This window comes from Ornithorhynchus anatinus, chromosome 2, assembly GCF_004115215.2.
Source record: "Ornithorhynchus anatinus isolate Pmale09 chromosome 2, mOrnAna1.pri.v4, whole genome shotgun sequence".
Taxonomy (NCBI): domain Eukaryota; kingdom Metazoa; phylum Chordata; class Mammalia; order Monotremata; family Ornithorhynchidae; genus Ornithorhynchus; species Ornithorhynchus anatinus.
This window is the reverse complement of record NC_041729.1, coordinates 7,027,642-7,049,493: the sequence shown is the minus strand read 5'-3', so window position 1 is coordinate 7,049,493 and position 21,852 is coordinate 7,027,642. Positions and strand designations below refer to the sequence as shown.

The window sequence follows — 21,852 nt, the reverse complement described above, 5'->3', positions numbered from 1 at the left end:
TGAGCAGGCAACAGAGAGGGAACCTCGGGGCTCAATGCTGCACATCCCTGATTGAGGTTAGCGACATTTGATCTAGACAGATTTTCCTCTACCAGCTAAAATGAAAGTCCTGCGCTTTCAAGAAAATTTGTTCCTTTAAACTATCTTCAGTGGTTTACTCTAACAAGTAATAACCACAAAAATTCAGCAAGGACAAGTGCTCTCTGAAAGTACATGGATCGATAAACGTTTAATTATCCCCATGTTAAATGTACTGAAACGTTGAAATGAATTACTCTCTCGATCTAAAAAGGAAAAAAAGCTAAAAAAATAAAATTTGAAAGCTGTCAGCCAAACACCATCTTTCTGTGGAACAGTGGTTGGTTTCCTTACGTAGGTATGCTCTGAAAACACTTAGAGGATCAGTGAAGAGTCCAGGCAAGTTTTCTATGTTATATACATTCTGTGAAAAGCCACTGCCTCGGGAGCTACTGACTGTGAACTTTACATGAGAATTAAATCATTTTGAAAAAAATGGAAGAGCTGAAAAATAACAGTACGATCCCTGAAATTATGGTGTGCTCCAAAAATCAATTCAGTCCCTTCAGAACTCCACATATGTCTCATCCAGACTTTTAGAGGATGATTCTTGGCAGGTGGCAGCGTGGTTTAATGCAAAGAGCGTTGTCACAATCAGAAGGCCCAGACTAGTCCTGACTCTGCCACTTGCCTGTTGTGTGACTTTTGAGAAGCATCGTGGCTTAGTGGAAGGAGCCTACGCTTGGGAGACAAGAGGTCCTGAGTTCTAAACCCAGCTCAGCGACTTGTCAGCTGTGTGACTTTGGGCAAGTCACTTCACTTGTTTGTACCCCAGTTATCTCATCTGTAAAATGGGGGTTAAGACTGTGAGCCCCACGTGAGACAACCTGATAACCTTGTATCTACCCCTGAGCTTAGAACAGTGCTTGGTGCACAGTAAGCGCTTAACAAATACCGTCATCATAATTATTTCAGCAATTTCCTTAACTTCTCTGTGCATCAGTTTCTTCCTCTGTAAAATGGTAATAATCAGTGATATTTTTGGAGCGCTTATTGGGTGCAGAGCACTGGACTCGGCACTTGAGAGGGTACAGTTCAGAGTTGGCAGACACACGCTCCCTGCCCACCAAGAGCTTAAAGCCTAGAAAATAACAGAATAAAACATCTGTTCTCCCTCCCTCTGGACTGTGAGCTCCATGTGTTACAGGGACTGTGCCCAACCTCTTGATCTACCCAGTGCTTAGCACGAGCACTTAGTACAGTGCTCTGCACATAGGAAGCACTCAATAAATACTATTGAATGAACACAGTGAGTGCCCTAGAAATCCCATCATCATCAAAATAAAGTCACCAACAGAGAGGTGCAACTTAAAACCCAACCAAATCTCCATATTCATTCCTTCGTATTTACTGAGCACATACTGTATGCTGAGCACTTTACTAAGCACTTGAGAAGGGTACAGTACGACGTGCAGGACATGGAAAGCGAAACCCCACAGTTCTACACACCTCCTCAAGATCTACATTGCTCTCCAAATCTCAGAAGTCAACTTTCAAGGTGTCAAAGAGAATGGTACCCACGGATTGATTACCTGTGGCTGGGGCGGCGTTTGATGCGGGGCCACCTGCATTTGGGATTTCGCTTGCATCTGGGCATGGAGTGCTGGCTGTGCAGACTGCTGAAGCGGAGCAGAGGGCTGATTTGGGGGAGTAGCAGGAACGGGGACAGTCGGTTGCTGGGTCTTCGCCTGAACCTGGGACGGTGCCTGAGACTCGACCGCCGGGGGTTGTTGCTGCTGCTGCTGCTGTGGAAGCTGCAAGGTGGCTGGGAGAGACGTTACCGGGACGTTAGCAGGCTGCAGCCTCCCTGGAAGCTGAGGTGGGGGAGTGTGTAAGCTTGCAGCGTTCTGCACAGGAGGACCTTTAGAAGGATCATATTGTTGCTGGCTTTGTTTCTGTCCAGTCAGCTGCACAGCTTGAGGAGTGGGAGGCATTCCACCTGAAAAAGAAGAGGAAACCAAACACCCAGGATTTCAGAGTTCTGCAGCATTACGCCAATTGAACGAGTGAGAAACTGCTTCAGATACCCGGCACCGCCATCCCTTTAAGACCAATTCACGAACCCAAACGGCAGATACTAATTTGGGAGGAGAAACACTTCCTCACTAGCAAATCTTCAATATCGGTGCTCGTGGTGATGTACTACGGCAGGGGGTTAAACGTTGCAGCTGGCATCAAGTGACCAAAAGGAACATCCGTTTTAAAAAACAGCCAATTAGCCACAAGGAGCCCTGAAAGTGGGGTGCATGGTCCCCCATTTAGGTTAACCAGAATTCTTCCTCCCGGGTTTCTCATCTTAGACTCACCGGGGGGAGGGCCAATGTTCCAATTAGAGAAACTGAAATTTTAAATATTTTATTCTTCACCAAAAACAAAATAAGTCTTATGGGGACTTTTCTCCCCTTAGATTTGAGTCGTCTACTAGAGAGGTCAATCTTCCTAGTAATGGGGTTTTACCTTGTGCTGTTGGCATTAAATGCTGAAGCGGAACTACTGTAGCCACTGCGGGGTGTTGGAATACTACCCCATGATGCCCCACCTCAAGTCGTGGCCTCTTTGACTGTTCTGTAATGATAATACATTTTGTAAAACTTGCATTTACTCCATCGATGGTATTTACTGAGCACTTACTATGGTGCGGAGCGCTGTGCTAAGTGTTTGGGAGAGGACAATGCAACAGAATCACTGGACGCCATCCCTGCCCGGAACGAGCTTACAGTCTAGAAGGATTTAACTTAAGCAATCAAATCGATCCTGAGGAAAAGCAAAGCCCATACTAAGGCAACGTACCTGCCGGAGTTAATACTTGCTGTCGTTTAATTGGCTCACTTTCGGTAGAAGCGGTAGCCCCCGCTATGAGATTCCCTGGGTGCGTCTGCTGCTGCAAAAATGAAAAACAAAACTTGAAAAATTCAAGTACATCTTCTTGTAAACTAAGTCTAACTTTTAGTAATAAATACCCAGCTTCTTCCTCTTTGCTCGAATGACTAAAGTAATATTCTAATTAATGCTCTTGCTAAATTATGACAGCGCTCTACTACAAGGATGAAATGATGTGAAATGGGAAGCAAAAGGCTACTTCAGGAAGAAAAAACAGGATTTGCCATAAGTCTAAAGTTCTCATATCTGAAGAAAGGAGTCAGGACTTGATCTGAAATGCACAAATGATCTATATCTAATATCACCCTTGGAGGATCCACAGACAAAATGTGTGCACGGCTAAGAGGTGCACATTCCCCAACAGACCCCAACCAAAAAGGTAGACGGAGGTGCCGGAGGTACCTGCCATGAGCCCAAAACAACACTTCAACATTACGACACCCAGGTCAGCCCAAATAATAATGGTTAACAGGATCCTGGATTAGCCATCTGGAATCATCGAGGCCTGACTGGAGATACCAAAACCTGGAACCACCAGACGCCCCTAAGGCCCAGAACTACCTGGTCCCGGAGGTTTTGGGGGCCGCCGGAGGGAGCCCCAAAGCCAAGAAAAAAAGGGGGGAAGGAAGTGAGTGACAGATAGGGAGGAAGAATTAAGGGGATGTGGAAAAGTGGAATCTGGGAGAAAGAAGTCAAGGAGGAGGGGGATATATATGAGATGGATATAAATGACACGGATAACAAGGCAGATAGGGAAAACACGGACAGATAAGAGGGGGAGAGGTGGGCAAGATGGACAAAAGATGGTGATAGAAGCAGCACTGTAACACTGTGAGCATTGTGAAAAGCAGCGTGGCATAATAATAATAATGATGGTATCTGTTAAGCACTTACTATGTGTCAAGCACCATTCTAAGTGCTGGAGAAGATACAAGCTAATCAGTTGAATGTAATTGACAGAGCAAGGGCCTGGGAGTTGGAAGGTCATGGGTTCTAATTCCAGGTCTGCCACTTGTCTCTTTTGTGACCTTGGGCAAGTCACTTCACTGGGCCTCAGTTACTTCATCTGTAAAATGAGGATTGAGACTGTGAGCCCCATTTGGGACAAGGATGTGTCCAACCCAATTTGCTTGTTTCCAAACCAGCACTTAGTACAGAGCCTGGCACACAGTAAGTGCTTCACAAATATTATTATTATTATTATTATTATAAGAAAATCGAGGAGAGGAGCCCAGAAACAACATGGCCAGGGATAAGGTGTTGGAAAGGACAGAGGAAAAAAAGCACGAGAAGCAAGGGAGAAGCCAAGACAAAGGATTGAATGAGGAATCAGGGAAAAATTATGAGGGGTTTTGTAAGACTCGGAGAGGGATTACCAGAGGGAGCACAAAAGAAAAAGAGACAAAATGAAGGGTGAAGGCAACTAGAAAACAGAAAGAAAAGCTAAACTAGGAATTGAATGTTTTGTGAATATTCATAAATTCTTTTAAAAGTGGAATTTCAAGTTGGTATATATCGCCAAGTGAATTCCCACAAACACTTTTTAGATACAAAATATAGCAACAAAAATATTAATTCAGGAATGTCCTGAATCTTTGGCATCCAAAGCACCAAACCTCAAATAGCAAGGACATTTTAGCATACTTTATACAAAAACCTGAATATTTTCAAATAAGAAGTCATGTGGCTCTAAACCCTTAATAGAATATTGAACCGGTGGGAACCAAAGAACTAGACAAGTTGGATTGGAAGCACACAAGACTTTTATTACAATCCACTTGAGTGAAGGTTCATATTAGCAACTTCACAGTCTTTAGAATCTGCACCTTGGTCAATCAGATTATTGCAAACGTTTGTAGCCATAGGAATTCTACTGCTTATTTGAGGGGAATCAACTCAAAATTAGATTTCCTTTCCTTTGAAAAATTATACTTTTTGAATCCTTTCAGCTTTTAATGCAATCCTTACAACTTTGCATGTAAAGAAGTGTAAAACCAAGTGGTTTACAGAAAAATGAAGGCACTTTTTAAAACAAATCCCCAGGCCAAATTACTGAAGGTATAATGTAGTATGAAATATCTACAATAACTTTCAAGTGCAAGAGTTCTGATGCTTTCACTCAAATTCTATCTTGCAAATGAAAGAAATCCCTAACAGCCCACATTTTTTCATTTTTGGACCTGTTCCATGCTTCCCCAGATACTAACTCCATATATAATAACATAACATCAACTAGCTTAATTCACCCAGTGTTCAAAGTTACTCCCTTGTAGAAAATTTAGCATTCTTTCAGATGACTAGTGGACTATAAATTCTCTTACTCTGAAAGAGTTTATGCTCCTCCAAAAGTACTTGATTTACAATAAGTTATAATATCCCAAGCGCTTAGTACAGAGCTCTGCACAGAGTAAGTGCTCAAAAAATAAGACTGAATGAATGGGCCGATAATAAACATTACATTCAATTCTTACAGGGCCTCTCAATTCTCAATTAAATTTCAATTCTCTTTTTGAGATGTCCTTTATTACTGGCCCACCCTAAATTGCTATTGTGCTTGGACCTGCAAGCAGATGGGATGTGGTTAAACTGCTTGAACCTAAACACTTAGTTCTGTCAGAGATTTTATAACAACATAAGGGATTTAGGAAAAAGCAAAATACAGCCTACAAGGAACAAATAAGGTCACGATGTAGTTCAAAATATGACTGCTACGTGTGACTGCCCAATATCAAAAATCGTAATGTAACCAGCATCTATTAAGAAAACACCTCAGAAAACACTCATTTCCGCCATGACGCATGTCATCCCTTGGGGTTTTGACTAGATCATGAGAGCAGAATCTGAAAACACTCTTCTGACAAGGTGAACCTCCCTAGTATTATAACGCATCACGGTGTGAGAAGCAAGTGTCCACCTGCACACGTCTACAGGCACGTGACCTACATAGGTGAATATTACAATGTGTAGATATCCGTAACCGATCTAAATTAATGTCCATCTCCCCTTTAGACTATAAGCTCGTTGTGGGTGGGGGATAATTCTACCAACTCTGTTATACTGTACTCTCTCAAGCTCTTAATAGTGTGCTCTGCATACAGTAAGCACTCGATAAGAACTAATTGAAAAAAAATGATCGATTGGATAGTCTTTAATGTTAGCTCTGCGAGACTCCAACCTCCATAGGGGCACTGTCAAATTCTTGGTCTACTTATTCCTTAACACATTTAAGGCAGGGCTACGATAATGTCTGCTGTTACTACCCTGTTGATACCCACGAGGAAACTTGAGTTTGAAACAAGAGTGGAATAAAACATCGGCATGCCACAGGGTAGTGCTTAAGCACCGTACAGCTGACGAAGCCCCACGTTCAGGAAAACTCAAGTTGTACCACTTATCCTGTCCAACACCACACGGTTGCACCCAAACAAAAAATGTTTCTTCCAATTTTGCATCATGCTGAATCCAATATGTTCATATGGCTGAAAGAACACTCCCTCGATCTCAGCTTTGTTGTCAAAATGTTTACTGAAAACATACATTATCGAGGAACTGAGAGAATTGCTGCTTCAAACATCAACTTAAGAGACACAAATGAATGCAACAATTCCTGGTAAGTTCAATAACATCTGAGCTAATTAACAGCACCATATATACTTATTGGGCAGTCACTCACCATAAAGTGTATAGAAAAGATTCTGGCCAAAATTTTCAGTGTACAGCAGAATTTGTGCTCAAAGAAACAGTTATTTAGAATGAGTGTACAATGGTAAAATAAAGGGTTACCTACTGGGTTTGGCCAAAAAAGACGATAAAAGAATACTGAAACATAATCAAATGAAACAACACAAGGAACTCAGGTGATATGCAAACTTGAACATCTATAAAATGTTTACATTGTATTTACTGAGCATTAATGCGTGGAAAGCACAATACTAAGTGCTTGGGAAAATACAATATAACAAAGTTGGTAGGCCTACACTGTAAGCCATACCCTGCCCATTCATTCAATTCATTCAGTTGCATTTATTGAGTGCTTACTGTGTGCAGAGAGCTATACTAAACCCACAAGAAGCTTACAGCCTAGAGAGAAGGCAGACATTAATATAAATAAATTATGGATATGGACAAGTGTTAAGGGGCTGAGGGCGGGGTGAATAAAGGGTGCAAATCCAAGTTGCAAAGGTGATGCAAAAGGGAGTGGATGTAGCTGGAGAACAGAAGATGACCCAGAACTGAGCTTTTATATCCACTGAGTTCCTCCAGAACACAGATTTTCACTATGCATTCTGTTCAGATACTGCATGAAATGATGTGAGAGGAAACAGTTATGCACAAGCACACGGTATAGGACACAGGTTGAGTACCACAACACTAATTTTCTTTTGTAAGGGGGCACACCCAAACTACCTTCCCTCTATTACCAAACTGATGGTCTCGTCATCATCCTCTCTTCTAAACTCGCTCAGCTCTCCCTTCACCAATCTCACACCACTAACCCAAAGCCCTCCACAGTCCGCTTCCTTCACTCCGTTGCATGAGCCGCAGAGCGCTGCTGGCAGAAATCCAGATATCAGGCCGAATTGTCCGACTCAAATAAATCCCTGCCTGCTTTAACTCTGCCTTCTCCTCCACCCAGCAACATTGTTTTTCTCTACTGACTCCCATGCCCACTGCCTTCATCAGTTGTTTCAGACTTTAACTCCCTCCTCAACCCTCCCCCCGCCTCCCCATGTCCTCTTTTCCCTAAATAACCCGGCTGCGTTCTTTATTGGGAAAACTGAAACCATCCGGCATCATTTCCCTAAAACCTCCCCTGCTCCTCTCCTCTCTCCTCCTGCCCCTCCTTCAACTCTCCCAACTTTTTCGGCAGTATTTCAAGAGATCTCCTGCCTCCTCTCGATTCCACCCCCTTCCCCTGTGCCTCGAAACCATCCCTTCACGCCTTATCAAAATACTTGCCTCCTCCCTGACAGCAGTCTTCAACTGTTCAGTCTCCATCGGCTTCATCCCCACTGCTTTCAAACATACTTATGCAACCCCTATCCTTAAAAAACACTCCCTTGACCCCATGACTCCCTCCAGTTTTGACCCCAGCTCTCTTCTATCACTCCTCTCCAAACTCCTTGAGCGAGTTGTCTATCCCCACTGCCTCCAATTCCTCACCCAATTTTCTCCTTGGCTCCCTACAATCGGGATTCCACCCCCTTCACTCCATCGAAGCTGCCTTCTCAACGGTCACCAGTAATTCCCTGATCATTTTTCTACAAAAAGGTTCAGTTCATATTTTCCCACTTCTCAAGAATCTCCACCTTTGCATCAAAATTACCATTGGCTTTAACCCACTCAATAACCTTGCCTCCCACCTTACCTCTCTGATTTCCACCCGCAATCCAGCCCTAACACTTTTCTCCTCTAATGCCAACCTACTCTCTGTACCTTGATCTTGCCTATCTCATCAGCCCACCCTCACCTACATCCTGCTTCTGGCCTGGCACTCCCTCCCGCTTCGTATCCGATGATCACTCTCCCCACCTTCAAAGCCTTATTAAAATCACATCTCCTCCAAGAGACCTCCCCATTCCCTCTTCTGTGTCACCCTTGAGCTTGGTTTTGCACCCTTCACTCACTCCACAGCACTAATGTAAACATTTGTAATGTATTTATTTATATTAGTGTCTAGTTCCCTCTCTAGACTGTAAACTCATTGTGGACAGAGAACATGTATACCAACTATGTCGCACTGTACTCTCCCAAGCCCTTAGTATAGTGCTCTTCACAAATTAACCACTCAAAAATCATTGATTATTCTACAGCAATACTAATTTCAAATTTCAATTTCAAATTTCAGAACTGAGTGCCCAGCTATTTATTGATTTTACATATGGTGTGAGTACATTTTACATATGCAAATTCCTAAATACATATATGTATTTACTTATGTATATATGAGAAACAAGAAAAGCATGTTTTAACAATACCACTGGTTTTTTATTATAAACTCTCATCTCTATGTTCATTTTGTGAGAATGAGTGGACCTCAACAAAACAAGGACTTGACATCTTTAAAATAGGATGCGGAAGCAGCGTGACCTAGAGGACAGAGCACGGGCTTGGGAGTCAGACAGATCTGGGTTCTAATCCCGGCTCCGCCACATGTCTGTCATGTGACCTTGGGCAAATCACCTAACTTCTCCGTGCCTCAGTTACCTCGGCTGTAAAATGGGGATTAAAAATCTGAGTCCCTTATGGGACAGGGACTATGTCCAACCTGATTAACTTATATCTACTCCCATGCTTAATACAATGCTTGATACTTGGAGCTTAACGTGTACCATTATTATTATTATTATTCTTTCCAGAAGTCTTTAGAGTTCAGAATTCAAAAAATGACACTGGCTGAATTTGAAGAAACAGCAAAGATCGATTCGTATTTACATATTTAAGCCACTAAAAGGTTCTGCATGAATTCCTGTTTTCACTACACATACTAGTTTAAAAAAAAGTCACTAGTTGGTATTTGTAAAGCGCTTACTATGTGCCGAGCACTGTTCTAAGCGCTGGGGTAGATACAGGGTAATCAGGTTGTCCCACGTGAGGCTCACAGGTAATCCCCATTTGACAGATGAGGTAACTGAGGCACAGAGAAGTTAAGTGACTTGCCCACAGTCACACAGCTGACAAGTGGCAGAGTCAGGATTTGAACTCTTGACCTCTGACTCCCAAGCCCATGCTCTTTCCACCGAGCCACGCTGCTTCTCTGCTAGTTCAATAGGAAATTTTGTCCATACAACTTGAGATTGTCTGGCTACAGCACACAGTGATGTTGGAAGAAGCTGTTTGTGTGGAGGTGCAGAGTGCCAAACACAGTGAGTGCTACAATGTGAATTTTCCTTTAAGGCAGTGTTTTGCAAGAAAGGAATTCCTGCCTTATGAGAACTGGCTGAACCATTCAAGGAAATCATGGTGGGAGAACAAAGAGGTTTGCTTCAGATCGATTTCCAACAAAAAAGACTTTTTTATAGTATTTCTAATACACTGTGGCTTTATCTCTAAAACTGTTCCCCCAGACTCAAAGGGCTACAAATGTACAATGTCCTCTGCTGCATGATGAGCTCTGAACAATCAATCCCAATCCAGCAGAGATCTTTAAATCTACTGATTTTTGTTGCCTTACATCAACTGGTCCAAAAGACAGTCACAGCCAAAAATACTATCAAAATTTACACAACTCCAGGAAGATTATAGAAAGCAAAACAAAAACACAATTTTGGTATATGTAAGGCCATGACACAATATGCTGTCTCAAATACGGAGCAGAGCTATGTCACTGAATCTTGGGGAAGAACATAAAACTGGAAAAGACACACATAAACGCTTTTAATTTGCTCCCACAATAGGTGACTAGACTTTAGTAAGGAATATTAAAAGATCAAAATGGATTTAAATCAATAGATGACAGGACCACAATGGGTTAGAGAGAAAAATTATAAATGTTAGCTCATCATTAATGTTACTTATTGAATGCTTACTACGTGCAGAGCACTGTACTAAGCACTTGAGAGTGTACAATAAAACCTGGTTGGCAGACATGTTCCCTGCCCACAATGCACTTACAATCTGGATAGACGTTAATATCCGCAATTTATCATATATAACTTAAAGATATGCACAATGTTAGATGGCACTAGATGGTACATCCATAATTACGAAGAATGACTGTTGAGGAGGGTGTAACTATTACCTTGTTCCTCCAAGCACATTATCATAACCAGATGGAAGTACGGGTTTGACTCAATATGGTTTGCGCTCTTAGGCTAAAGAAGTTGAGGAAATCTGCCTGTTAAACAAACAACTGACTAATTTTCAGAGATCTTAACTGGCCGCAAATATTCATTACAATACAAGTTCTATATGACCAGGAACTCCAGCCTCTTGTAAAGATACCATTCATTCATTCAAAAGTATTTATTGAGCGCTTACTATGTGCAGAGCACTGGACTAAGCGCTTGGAATGTACAATTCGGCAACAGATAGAGACAATCCCTGCCAATAACGGTCTCACGGTCTAAACGGGGGAGACAGACAGCAAAGCAAAACAGAACAAAACTAAACAAGACAACATCATCAAGATAAATAGAATCATGGAGATATACACCTTATTAACAAAATAAATAGGGTAATAAATAATATATGCAAACAAGCACAATGCTGAGGGATGGGGAAAGGGGAAGAGCAGAGGGCAGGGGGGAAGGGGAGGGGCGGAGGAACAGAGGGAAAGGGGGGGCTCAGTCTGGGAAGGCCTCCTGGAGGAGATTGTTGCTCGCCCAAGGCACCAAGGTTCCACATGAAACTGCTAATGCCGCCAGCTGCTGGGTCCCTACCCCAATCCATTCTGCTTTTTCCTGTTCAATCACGTATCTGCTCAGATGGCTGCAGTATCAAGAGGAACATGGGAGGTGGACGAGGGGAGAACAACAGCTGGAGCATTGATAGTATTTTTGAGCACTTACTATATACAGAACACTGTGCTTGGGAAAAGGCAATCAAACAGAGTTAGTTGACATGATCCCTGCCCACAAGGAACTTACAGTCTAGAGAGGTGGCCAGGAGAATGGCATGGGCAGTGGCAGAGGCACCGCACACCCCCAGAACCTAACGGTTAATTCCAAGTCCAAAGCATGCCGTTACATGACTAAAAAAAAAATGGCTCCTGGTTTTCTCACTCTTCTCACCATCGACTCTGGCCGGAGCTGGAGAAATATTCCGTAGCCGCACCACAATCCTACAGACCTACAGATACGGCATCATCAAAATTTAACCGGTCTCTAGAGGTGGCCCCACCTGCCTGAGTTGGGACCAGAAGGGAATTTTGGTTGTATAGTTCCCCACACTTTCATTCACTCATTCAATCGTATTTATTGATTACTGTATGCAGAGCACTGTACTAAACGCTTGGAAAGTAAAATTCGGCAACAGATAGAGACAATCCCTACCCAACAACGGGCTCACACTTAAAAAGGGCTCAGTAAGTACGTTGATGAGGATGACGGCAACTGTTTGCAGGACCAAATTTCAGGACTTTAAGCAAGAATTTTAGGAAAATCTCCCTCACCCCTTATGCTCATGAATTGCTTCTGGAAATTCAGACCATGAACACACAATTTGCCCCTGAATACCGAAATGGAGACGGACTCCTAATCCCTTACTTCAGTGCCTGGTGAACTCTGATCGCTTAACCTTGAAGGTCCTGGGATTACCGAGGAAATGGCAGTCCAGGTACACCTTCGCTCCCTAGGTCTGCTCACCAGTTAGAAAAGAACTTTTCTTCCTCCAGATTTCGCTTCAAGTAAAGGTGGACCTGAAACTCGCTTTCCCTTACTAGAAAAATGTCGCTCCAAAATCTAGATCAGACTATTAGATTCACTTTCTCTGAACCCTAATAACTGCGATTTTCAAATTCTGTATTAGCTAAAGTCAATGGGGTAGGAATTTCACTATTCAATAGTATTTATTGAGTGTTTATTGTGTACAGGGCACTGTACTAAGCATTTGGGAGATGACAATACATCGGATTTGGCAGACAAGTTCCTTACCCACATGGAGCTTACACTCTAGAGGAGACAGTGATGTAAATACATCAAAGCACATAGTAACCCCTCTCTCCTTATCACCATCATAATAATAATAATCATCATCAATGGTATTTACTGAGCACTTTATATAACAGCGTACTATACAGAGCTTGGGAGAGTATATTACAACAGAGTTGGTAGACACACTCCCTGCCCACAATGAGTTTACAATGTAGATGGGGAGATGGACATTACTATAAATTTAAATTTGTCTGGGAAGAAATGGGCAAAGTGCTCTGCCCTTCTACTCCCCCATTGGGGCACAACAACAGCTGGAGAATGTATGAAATCTCTTCAGAGGTCCAGCAAGGTCAATTTCTCAAAAAATTCCCTTCTCTCCCATCAAACAAGCTAGCTTCAGACCATGCATTGTCTGAACCTTTCAGGGATGTGCCTCAAAAGTAATCCTGGAAAAAGGTGCACTTACAGTATGGAAGCAGCATGGCTGAGTGGAAAGAGTACAGGCTTGGGAGTCTGAGGACCTGGGTTCTACTCCCAGATCTGCCACTTGTCAGCTGTGTGACCGTGGCAAGTCATTTCATTTCTCTGGGCCTCCGTTATCTCAACTGTAAAATGGGGATTAAAATTGTGAGCCCATGTGGGACATGGACTGTGTGAAGCAGCGTAGCTCAGTGGAAAGAGCACAAGCTTGGGAGTCAGAAGTCATGGGTTCAAATCCCAGATCTGCCACTTGGCAGCTGTGTGAATGTGGGCAAGTCACTTCACTTCTCTGTGCCTCAGTGACCTCATCTGTAAAATAGGGATTAAGACTGTGAACCTCACGTGGGACAACCTGATTACCCTGTATCTACCCCAGCACTTAGAACAGTGCTCTGCACATAGTAAGCACTTAACAAATACCAACATTATTACTATTATCATTATTATTAACCTGATTAGCTGGTATCTACCCCAGCACTTAGTACAGTGTCTGGCGCAGAAGCACTTAGCAAATGCCACTTTAAAAAAAATCACATACCTCATTAATTCTGCCAGCAACCCAGGCATACCTTTCATTCAGCTATTTCTTCTGATCTCCTAACTGACATACTTATTATTTATCTATCTCTGGTCTCAAATATTTTACTATTGTATATTTATCAAATTATGTTTTTCTTCCCTTATCAGACCTCAGAGTTCATATTCTAATATCTCCTCCTTGATCAGTATTTCCCCACAACCTCATACAACAATTAACATAAGAATGTGTGTTCAAAAAATACTTCTTGATCAGAAAACATGCATTATTCCTAGACTGTAGGCTCACTGTGGTCAGGTATCATGCCTACCAATTCTGCTGTACTATACTCTTCCAAGCACTTAGTACAGTGCTCTGCACACAGGAAGTACTCAAAAAATACCACACTGATCCATTGACTTATTGCCTTGTGGTTTTTTGTGCAGCATTTTGCCAAGAGGAGGTACTCAAATGCTTATGATGACATCTCAGGGTGCTAATGCCCGTTCACGATGAAGCAAATTAGCTATGAAGTGTTTTTTGAGTGATTATGGAAGTCATTAAGCATGGTCTAGTGAAAACAGCACGGGCCTGGTCGTCAGATGGTCTATGTTCTAATCCCAGCTCTGTCACCTGCCCATAGTGTGATCTTGAGCAAGTCACAACTCTGTGCCTCGGTTTCCTCATCTGCAAATTGGGGGATTAAATATCTATTCTGCCAAGTAATTAAGACTTGTGAGTCTGATGAGAAACGGGGACTAAGTCTGTCTTACCTCACTGACTTGCTACTACAGCCCAGCGAGTTCAGTTTGCTTTTCTAAAGCAAACCTATTCACCGTACCTTGATCTTGTTCATCTCACCACCATCCCCTTGCCCATATCCTCACCTGGCATGGAACCCTCTCCCCCCCTTAATATACCACAGGCTACCCCCTTCCCCTCCTTCAGAGCCTTATTAAAATGGCATCTACTCCAAGAGGCTTTCCCTAAGCTCTCCCTTCTCCAATTCCCTCTCTGTGTGTCGCCTATGTACTTCAATTTGTACTCTTTGAGCATTTGATAGTCACCCCATCACAGTCCCACCAGCACCTATGTATAATTCCATTTAACATCTATCTCCCCCTCTTGTCTGTGATTTCCTGGAAGGCAGGGAATGTGTCTATAAACTCTGTTGTATTGTACTCTCCCGAGTGCTCTCCATCAATAAATATGATTGACTGATTATCTTGTATCTACCCCAGCGGTATAACAGCTGTTGAATAAATACTAATTAGACATATCAGCTCTACTTTTTTTTGACCAGTCTAGTTGTAAATATTTTTATGCCTGTCCCCTGTTTGGAGTGTAAGCTCCTTGTAGGGAGAAGACATGGCACTTCATTATCCTGGACTTTCCAAGAGCCTAATACGGGGCAGCTAATCACGTGGAAGCTCAATAAATGCTTTTACTTGCACTACATATATTTAGAGGGCCGCCACATCCACTTCAGACTGCTTAAAAATAAAAAAATAAAAGGTTGTCTCTTCTTGAGCACTCTAGGAAATGTCTCTGACCTCAGCTGAGCCACTGATATCCCTCAATGTGTTAGAAAAGGTTCAGTAAAGAAATTAATATTCTAAATATCTTTTCTTTGCAGGAAACATGAAACTATTATGTGAGGCAGTCCCTGGAAGGTCAGATGCTCTCTCCCTGACTTGCATCATAATAATTTATGACACACTAAACCTAGAATGTTATAATACTAGTCTTAATCCCGCTGCCTTGAAGTTAGCAATTTTTCGGTCCATGCACCCCACTAATCTAGAAGTACGTTCTTGCCATTTTATGAAAGGCCTCTGGAGGATTAGATGGAAACTGAAACTAACAGTATGATTTCAATTGACTCAGCATTCGTGTTTCTCTATGATTCTGCACACTGGCTTTGGGAATCTGTGAAGTTTTCTCATATCTTACAGCGTGGTCTGTAGGAAAGAGCATTGGCTTAGGAGACAGAGGACCTGGGTTCTAATCCCAACTCTATCACTTACCTGCTGTGTGACCTTGGGCAGGTTGCTTAACTTTTCGGAGCCTCAGTGCCTTTACCTGCAAAATGGAGGTTCAATACCTGCTCTCCTTTCCTACTTAAGACTGTGAGTCCCATGTGGGACCCGATTATCTTGTATCTACCCCAGCATTTAGTAAACTGCTTGGCACACTGTAAGTGCCCAAGTGTCACAACTATTATCATCTAGCACTTCATCAAGAGGGAAGTGAATCAATCCATCTGCCAACTAAAAATCAATCAATGGTATCTATTGAGTGCTTACTGTGTGTGGAGCATTGAATTAAGCCACTTGGTAGACTACATCACAGTAGCGCTGGTAGACACATTACCTACCCACACAGAGCTTTCAGTCTAGAGGCGAAGACAGACATTAAAATAATTTTCAAATCAATCAATGGTATTTCCTGAGAGCTTATTATATGAAGAGCACTGTACTACATGCTAGGGAGAGTTCCCTGTCCATAACAAGCTTAGAGTCAAGAAGGGAAGACCGACAATAATAAGCTGAGGAAATGGGCAAGGAGGAGGATACAACTATACATGTTGATTGGCTGGGGAGAATACCAACAGCTTAAAACTTGCATTTCATCCATTTCAGGGCAAATTTCTACTATTTAAGATAGCTAAACTCAGTAGAGTGAACAGCCCGAGAATAAACCGATTTTCAGTGGTGATTGTTTCTGTTAAAGTAGCCCTACTATAATGCCCATTTTTTTAAGCCTTTGATGGATATTTTATACCATGTCTTAAAACTTTCGGTTTTTACTCTCCTTAGAAGTTGAATCGATAAGTACATTTTCCTTTTTTAGTACCTAGGTGTTCTGAACTTTCTGTGGTGACATTACATCTGTAGTGTCAATACTCGCTGTGATATCTTCAATTCTGAAATTTGAGTAAATACTTATCCAGAAGATAATCAATCACTAAAGAAATCCTCAAGTAAACCACAAATGACAACCATTCATCCTAAGAACGCCTTGTATTGTTCCAAAGAAGTCTGGAGGAACATATGGGCTATGTTCTGATCCTCCTCAGACATTCTGTGCTTTTTCATTCTACTTTCTTTAGACCTCCTTTGAGTCACAGCACCATATTTTTACATGATTAATCATCGGCCTCTCAAAAAATTGACTCTGCCTGCCTTTCCACTGGCCCTCCATTCTAAAACACTCCATTTGCGTCACTGTCTCCAATCACACAAGGCTTCCGGAGCTTCATATATTCTAATTACCATCTGTTCCACTATAAATCTACAGAAAACACAGTGTGTAAATTATTCCCCTCATATTCACTAAAGCTTGTGAAGAGTTCAGGTGTTTTAGCAGTACATTCTTGTTTGGTATAGATTCTCTAGCTTCAGTAATCATTCAAGTCACTTCGATTCTTCAAGACTTGCTTTCCTCTTTTTGATCACTTCTTTCACATGCAAAGGGAGGGTTTATTCTTCCAGCTCTTGATAAAACAACTATTTAAACAATATGCTATGGCAAAATGTTCAAAAATAGGTCAAACATAAAACTTACCTTGAAATGATTCTAAACAGAGAGAGATCCACTTGATTCCATAACTAGACTACACTATTCATTTACTAAGAAAAAAATAAGCCCTCTTTGCCAGGAATATAAGTAATGCTTTCCAAATGATCTCGGACCTATAGAGCCTATATCAGACTTCCAAATTGTTTTTTTCTTACTGAAAAGTGTAACAGCCTGATGACTTGTTCAGCCTAGGAAATAGAGGAATAGCTACATGTCGTAAAAAAAAAGACAAGAGAAATAAGTATTTTTTCTGAGCTGAAAATTTTTAAATGGAGTCTCTAAAACACAGTAAAGCAGCCTGCTGACTATTTTCCAATAGATATAAATTGGGCATCTTCCCTGTTGTAGCTAAAAAAACCTGCCTCAAATTTGTCTTGTTCTGTTGTGCACTGTACGATTATTTTTCAGGAAGCAGATAACACTCTAAAGAGACAAGAAAGAAATCAACATTGAAAATGCCACAGATAGTCTTCAGTGATGAGGACGCATAAGACGCGAAACAAATATTAGACAACAAGCATGCTGAAAGCTGCTATAAGCCAACAAAAAAATTTATTAAGAACTGTGCTGTCAATAATCCATGCAGTCTCAGAGTTGAAGGATTTAAGGGTTGTTTTGTTTTGTTCTTTACTAATGCCACTTTTTAAGTAAGGGATGGGCTCTGGGGGAAAAAAATGTTGAATAGCAGATATTGAATTGAAGAGTGAAATATCAATTCTGGATGAAGGAAAATCTGGGATGAGACTACATTTTATAACCATCAAAAAGTACCTGAAATGGTTGCTGCTGGGATGAAAAAGCAGCAGAAACATTTGGAGGAAGCTGGGTTGCTATTGCAACAGGAGTACCAGTCTGCCCATCCTTTCCTGTCACAATCTTTACCTGAGAGAAAATATTTTGAGAAGAAAAGGGAAAATAACTTTTAAGATTGCTCAAAATTGCTTTGGCACTTTATTGTCGATACCGCACTCAAAGCCTCTGTTAAAAAAAAATGGTATGTTTTGCAACAAATCTTCCACAGTTTCAATATGTCACCATGGTGACCGAGTTTTTCAAGGTTTTGCAACCAACTCTAATCACAAGTGAAATGGGCTGAGGTTCTGTTTCTCTTTGTTAGAAAACTTAGGGGTGGCAGGTCTTTAGGCAATAAAAGCTCACACACTGAACAGGCAAGATGCCCAGCCACCACTCTATCTTCTAAAACTGTCGTGTCTGGGGTTAAAGAGCAGGCGGGCTGGTTCAAGAGAAAATGTAAAGGGGAGAAAAAAGGTCAAGAAAAACAATGAATGAGAGGCAAGATCTATTTCATTGGCTAGTTGAGTACACATAATCTGGGTTGTTTTCTTTTAAACCGGTAGATCTTCCAAAACAATTAAATACACCTTTTGAAAGACAAGGAAGGATTCCATCTTGAGTATTAAAGAAAACACAGATGACAAAGCCACACCAGATACATCCACTGACACAAGAAGTAATGGGCTTAAAGCAAAGGCGCTAGCTACTGTTCCCAAACAGGGCTGATTTTTCTGCAGGCTAAGAAACAGCAAAGATTAAAAACTGGATCCGCTAAAATGACAAAACATGCTCCACCGTCACAGGCTGACACCACACTACACAAGCGCACACAGAATACAGTGCATCACAGTACAAAACATTCCTAATGATCTGTCTGGAGGTGAGAGAGGACAAGTTTATTTACCCAGCCCAGAGGCCTTGTCTTAATTAAGAGGGTAAATCTTCAAGATTCTGGCGGTTTGAGGAACCTTATTTCCACAAAGAGCTCCTAGCTCACCCCACTGTTCAAAGCAAAATGAGAATCCACCCCGGAGATATACATCAGTTCACAAACAAACAAATTTAAGTGTTACACAGGCTGTTTTCTAAAATGTAATCACTGTCTTTAAAGTGTGAAATTGTAGCTCATCTTCATCAAAGAGAAATGTATCTAGAACACTGACTGCGTTCTTTCCCTGAACTCACAAGTAAAAGTTATCCTTTTTTTGCATTCAACAACCTTTCCTCACTTCTAGATCACACTCTTCTCTAATCGAACACATGCTCAGACAGATCTTCTCCGCAGGCTGTAAAAATCGACTTACTCCTTACCCCGAAGCCTTTGCCTGGACGTTCCTAAATTATTCAGCAACAGATTTCTTACCTCGTCATTGATAACCTCAGATTTCTCCTCCTCTTCTTCCTCAAAATCCAAATCATTTTGCCTAAGATATGCTTGTAAGGGTACACAGTGTTTCTTCTTAAAAGCTAAGAAATCCATCATATTCCCTTGAAAGTGTTGTAAGAAAAAGAGTTCAATCAAACATTCTTTAAAGGATTCTTTCAGAGCATCCATCTCTTTGTGGTGATGGTCCAAGCACTGCTTTCTCATCTGAGCCATTTCTTGAGAAGCCGGTGGAATTTCGTCGAGTTTTTTCGGTTTTTTTTTCACTCCCACACTTACTGCGGGAGTAAGGGGAAGACTGGAAAGACCCTGCGGGACGGTAACCCGAGAAGGGCTGGTGGGTGGGGGTGGGGATGTCATTCCAAATGAAGACCCTCCAACCCCGGCTATCAATCCACCTGAAGTCCTATCAAATCCCATGGGTCTGCTCAACTGCTGGCCATGAAGAACTTGTGGATGTTGTATCAGTTGTCCTTGAATAATACTGCTGATCTGTGGAGGCAAGTTACTCGTGATATGGCTCGAGCTAGACAAAGGCTGGATACTGGCACCACTAGCGGCTGGGCTCTGGGGTCCAAGATGATGCACAGTGCCACCAGTCTGCACGTGAGGCTGCGAGAGTCTGCGCTCTCGGACAGTCATTGGGGTTCCTGTGTGCTGGAGCTGCACCTGCGTTCCTTGGCCAATCTGGGCGATCCCCGACCCCTCCTGATAGACAAAATGTCCGCCATTCGAAGGGCTCAGGCTAATCTGTCGCACGAGCACGCCGGCGTCAACGAATCCTCCGGCAGGGCCCGGGCCGCACAGCCCCAGGCCGGGGCCGGGGGGGCCGGCCCGGACGCTCGGCAGCGTCGGCACCGGCCCCGCGTTCGGCTGGGTTGGGCTCTGAGGCCGGACCTGCTGGGGCAACGGTGACGTGACTTGGATGTAGGACGGGGATCCGTGCTCGAACCGCCTCGGCTGAGGGCTGAACTGGAAACTCGGTGAGGCGGGACTGGGGATGGGCAAAGGGGTCAGGGTGATCTGCTGGCTTCCTCCAACTACCGGTCCCACATTCTGCAGTGAAAGGTTCACATTCTGACCAGCTACTGGACTTCTACTCATAAGTTGCTGAATCTGGTAACCAGGTGACTGGGGTGCCGATGGGCAGGCCGAAGGAGCAAATGGAGCGGCAGGGGATTGGGGTAGATTTGTGTGTGACTGCTGCTCTTCTCCCTCACTGCCTGTGAAGGATCTGGACCTCTGGAGCTGGTGCTGGACATTCTGAGGACCGCTGCCATGGTGCATTATCACCCCCTTCTGTCAACTTAATGCTACCCTAAAAAATAAATAAAAAACAATAAAATTAAGTTACGCGAAGGCAAACGCTAATTTGATTACCATTCAGTCAGTTTGGCTTTTGCCATAAATTAGAATCATTTTCACACCAAAGAGTCTAACCGCTGATTTAGAACTTCAGGTGGGTCGCTGCCGATTTATACGCTAGAAGGTACGGTCCCTTTAGCAACGTCGACTACAAATAAAACCAGCCTTCGGCAAATAAGTCAACTTGCCGATTAGGCGACTACCGAAAATGGAAACATTTCCTACATTTGCGTTTTTAAATGGAAAGATTTGACTGGGCTCCTCTCTTCACTGGAGCAACAACTGTAGTCACTGCAATGTAATTTTCAAGTCCTTCAACACTTCATGTGTTACCTAAGTCCTTGGTGAGAAAACCTACTATACTTTAACGTCTGCAATGCCAACTATTTCTTATGCGGGCAGTCTACCGTTATCGATGAGTTTTCATCATGCTTACTCATGGTAAATGCTAGCTATTTGCTTGGGATCAATAATATCTTCTATAAATGTGACCAAGAGAGTACCGAAAGTCTTATTCAGGCTGGGTTTAGTTAGCTCTGAGAGGCAGGACTGCAGCCAGAGAACGAAATGCTGTACAGTGTTGGGGTGGAAGGGAGGGAAGAGAATCAATCGATCAATCATATTTATCGAGTACTTACAGTGTCCTGTAATGCTACTTTCTAAAACTCCCCCTTTCAAAGCTATTCCACAGATCTGCTTTAGCAGTTCTGTATTAATCTCTTATGTGGTCATAAAAAATACCAAAGTGAGAGCCTCAAGCAAGAGGAAAGAAATTGTTGTGTGAAATGGGGAAGACAATATGGAGGCTTTTTCATTCATAATTAAGCACTGAATGCACAAGTGAATAATTCATCAAAGAGCAAGTATTAGTCAACAAAGCGGCATGGTCAATATATTCCCTCACCAAAAAAAAATATTTTGTAGTTTATCCGACAGGAAAACAGTTTTTCTTAATGGCATAAACCTGTGTTCATGTAGTAGTTCTTGTCTGCCTGTCTCCCCCGATTAGACTGTAAGCCCGTCAAAGGGCAGGGACTGTCTCTATCTGGGGACTGTCTCTATCTGTTGCCGACTTGTACATTCCAAGTGCTTAGTACAGTGCTCTGCACATAGTAAGCGCTCAATAAATACTACTGAATGAATGAATGAATAAATAGTATAGCAGCACTAATACTACT

At 42.4% G+C, this 21,852-nt stretch overlaps 1 protein-coding gene across 17 annotated transcripts in view; it reads right to left on the bottom strand.

Annotated features, from left to right (window-relative positions):
• The window catches only part of EP400 (E1A binding protein p400), a 105,902-nt gene that overhangs the window by 73,643 nt on the left and 10,407 nt on the right, over positions 1–21,852 (bottom strand). For 9 of the 17 annotated variants that reach the window (XM_029050089.1, XM_029050078.1, XM_029050121.1 and 6 more), the window contains exons 2-6: positions 19,289–20,627; positions 17,902–18,012; positions 2,869–2,959; positions 2,536–2,643; positions 1,611–2,017 (exon numbers count right to left, since the gene is read on the bottom strand). In XM_029050089.1, the coding sequence (XP_028905922.1) occupies positions 1,611–2,017; positions 2,536–2,643; positions 2,869–2,959; positions 17,902–18,012; positions 19,289–20,596 (2,025 nt within the window). In that variant the 5' untranslated portion in view covers positions 20,597–20,627. The remainder of the gene's footprint in view (positions 1–1,610; positions 2,018–2,535; positions 2,644–2,868; positions 2,960–17,901; positions 18,013–19,288; positions 20,628–21,852) is intronic. The other 8 variants (XM_029050139.1, XM_029050187.1, XM_029050196.1 and 5 more) reach the window with 4 other exon arrangements.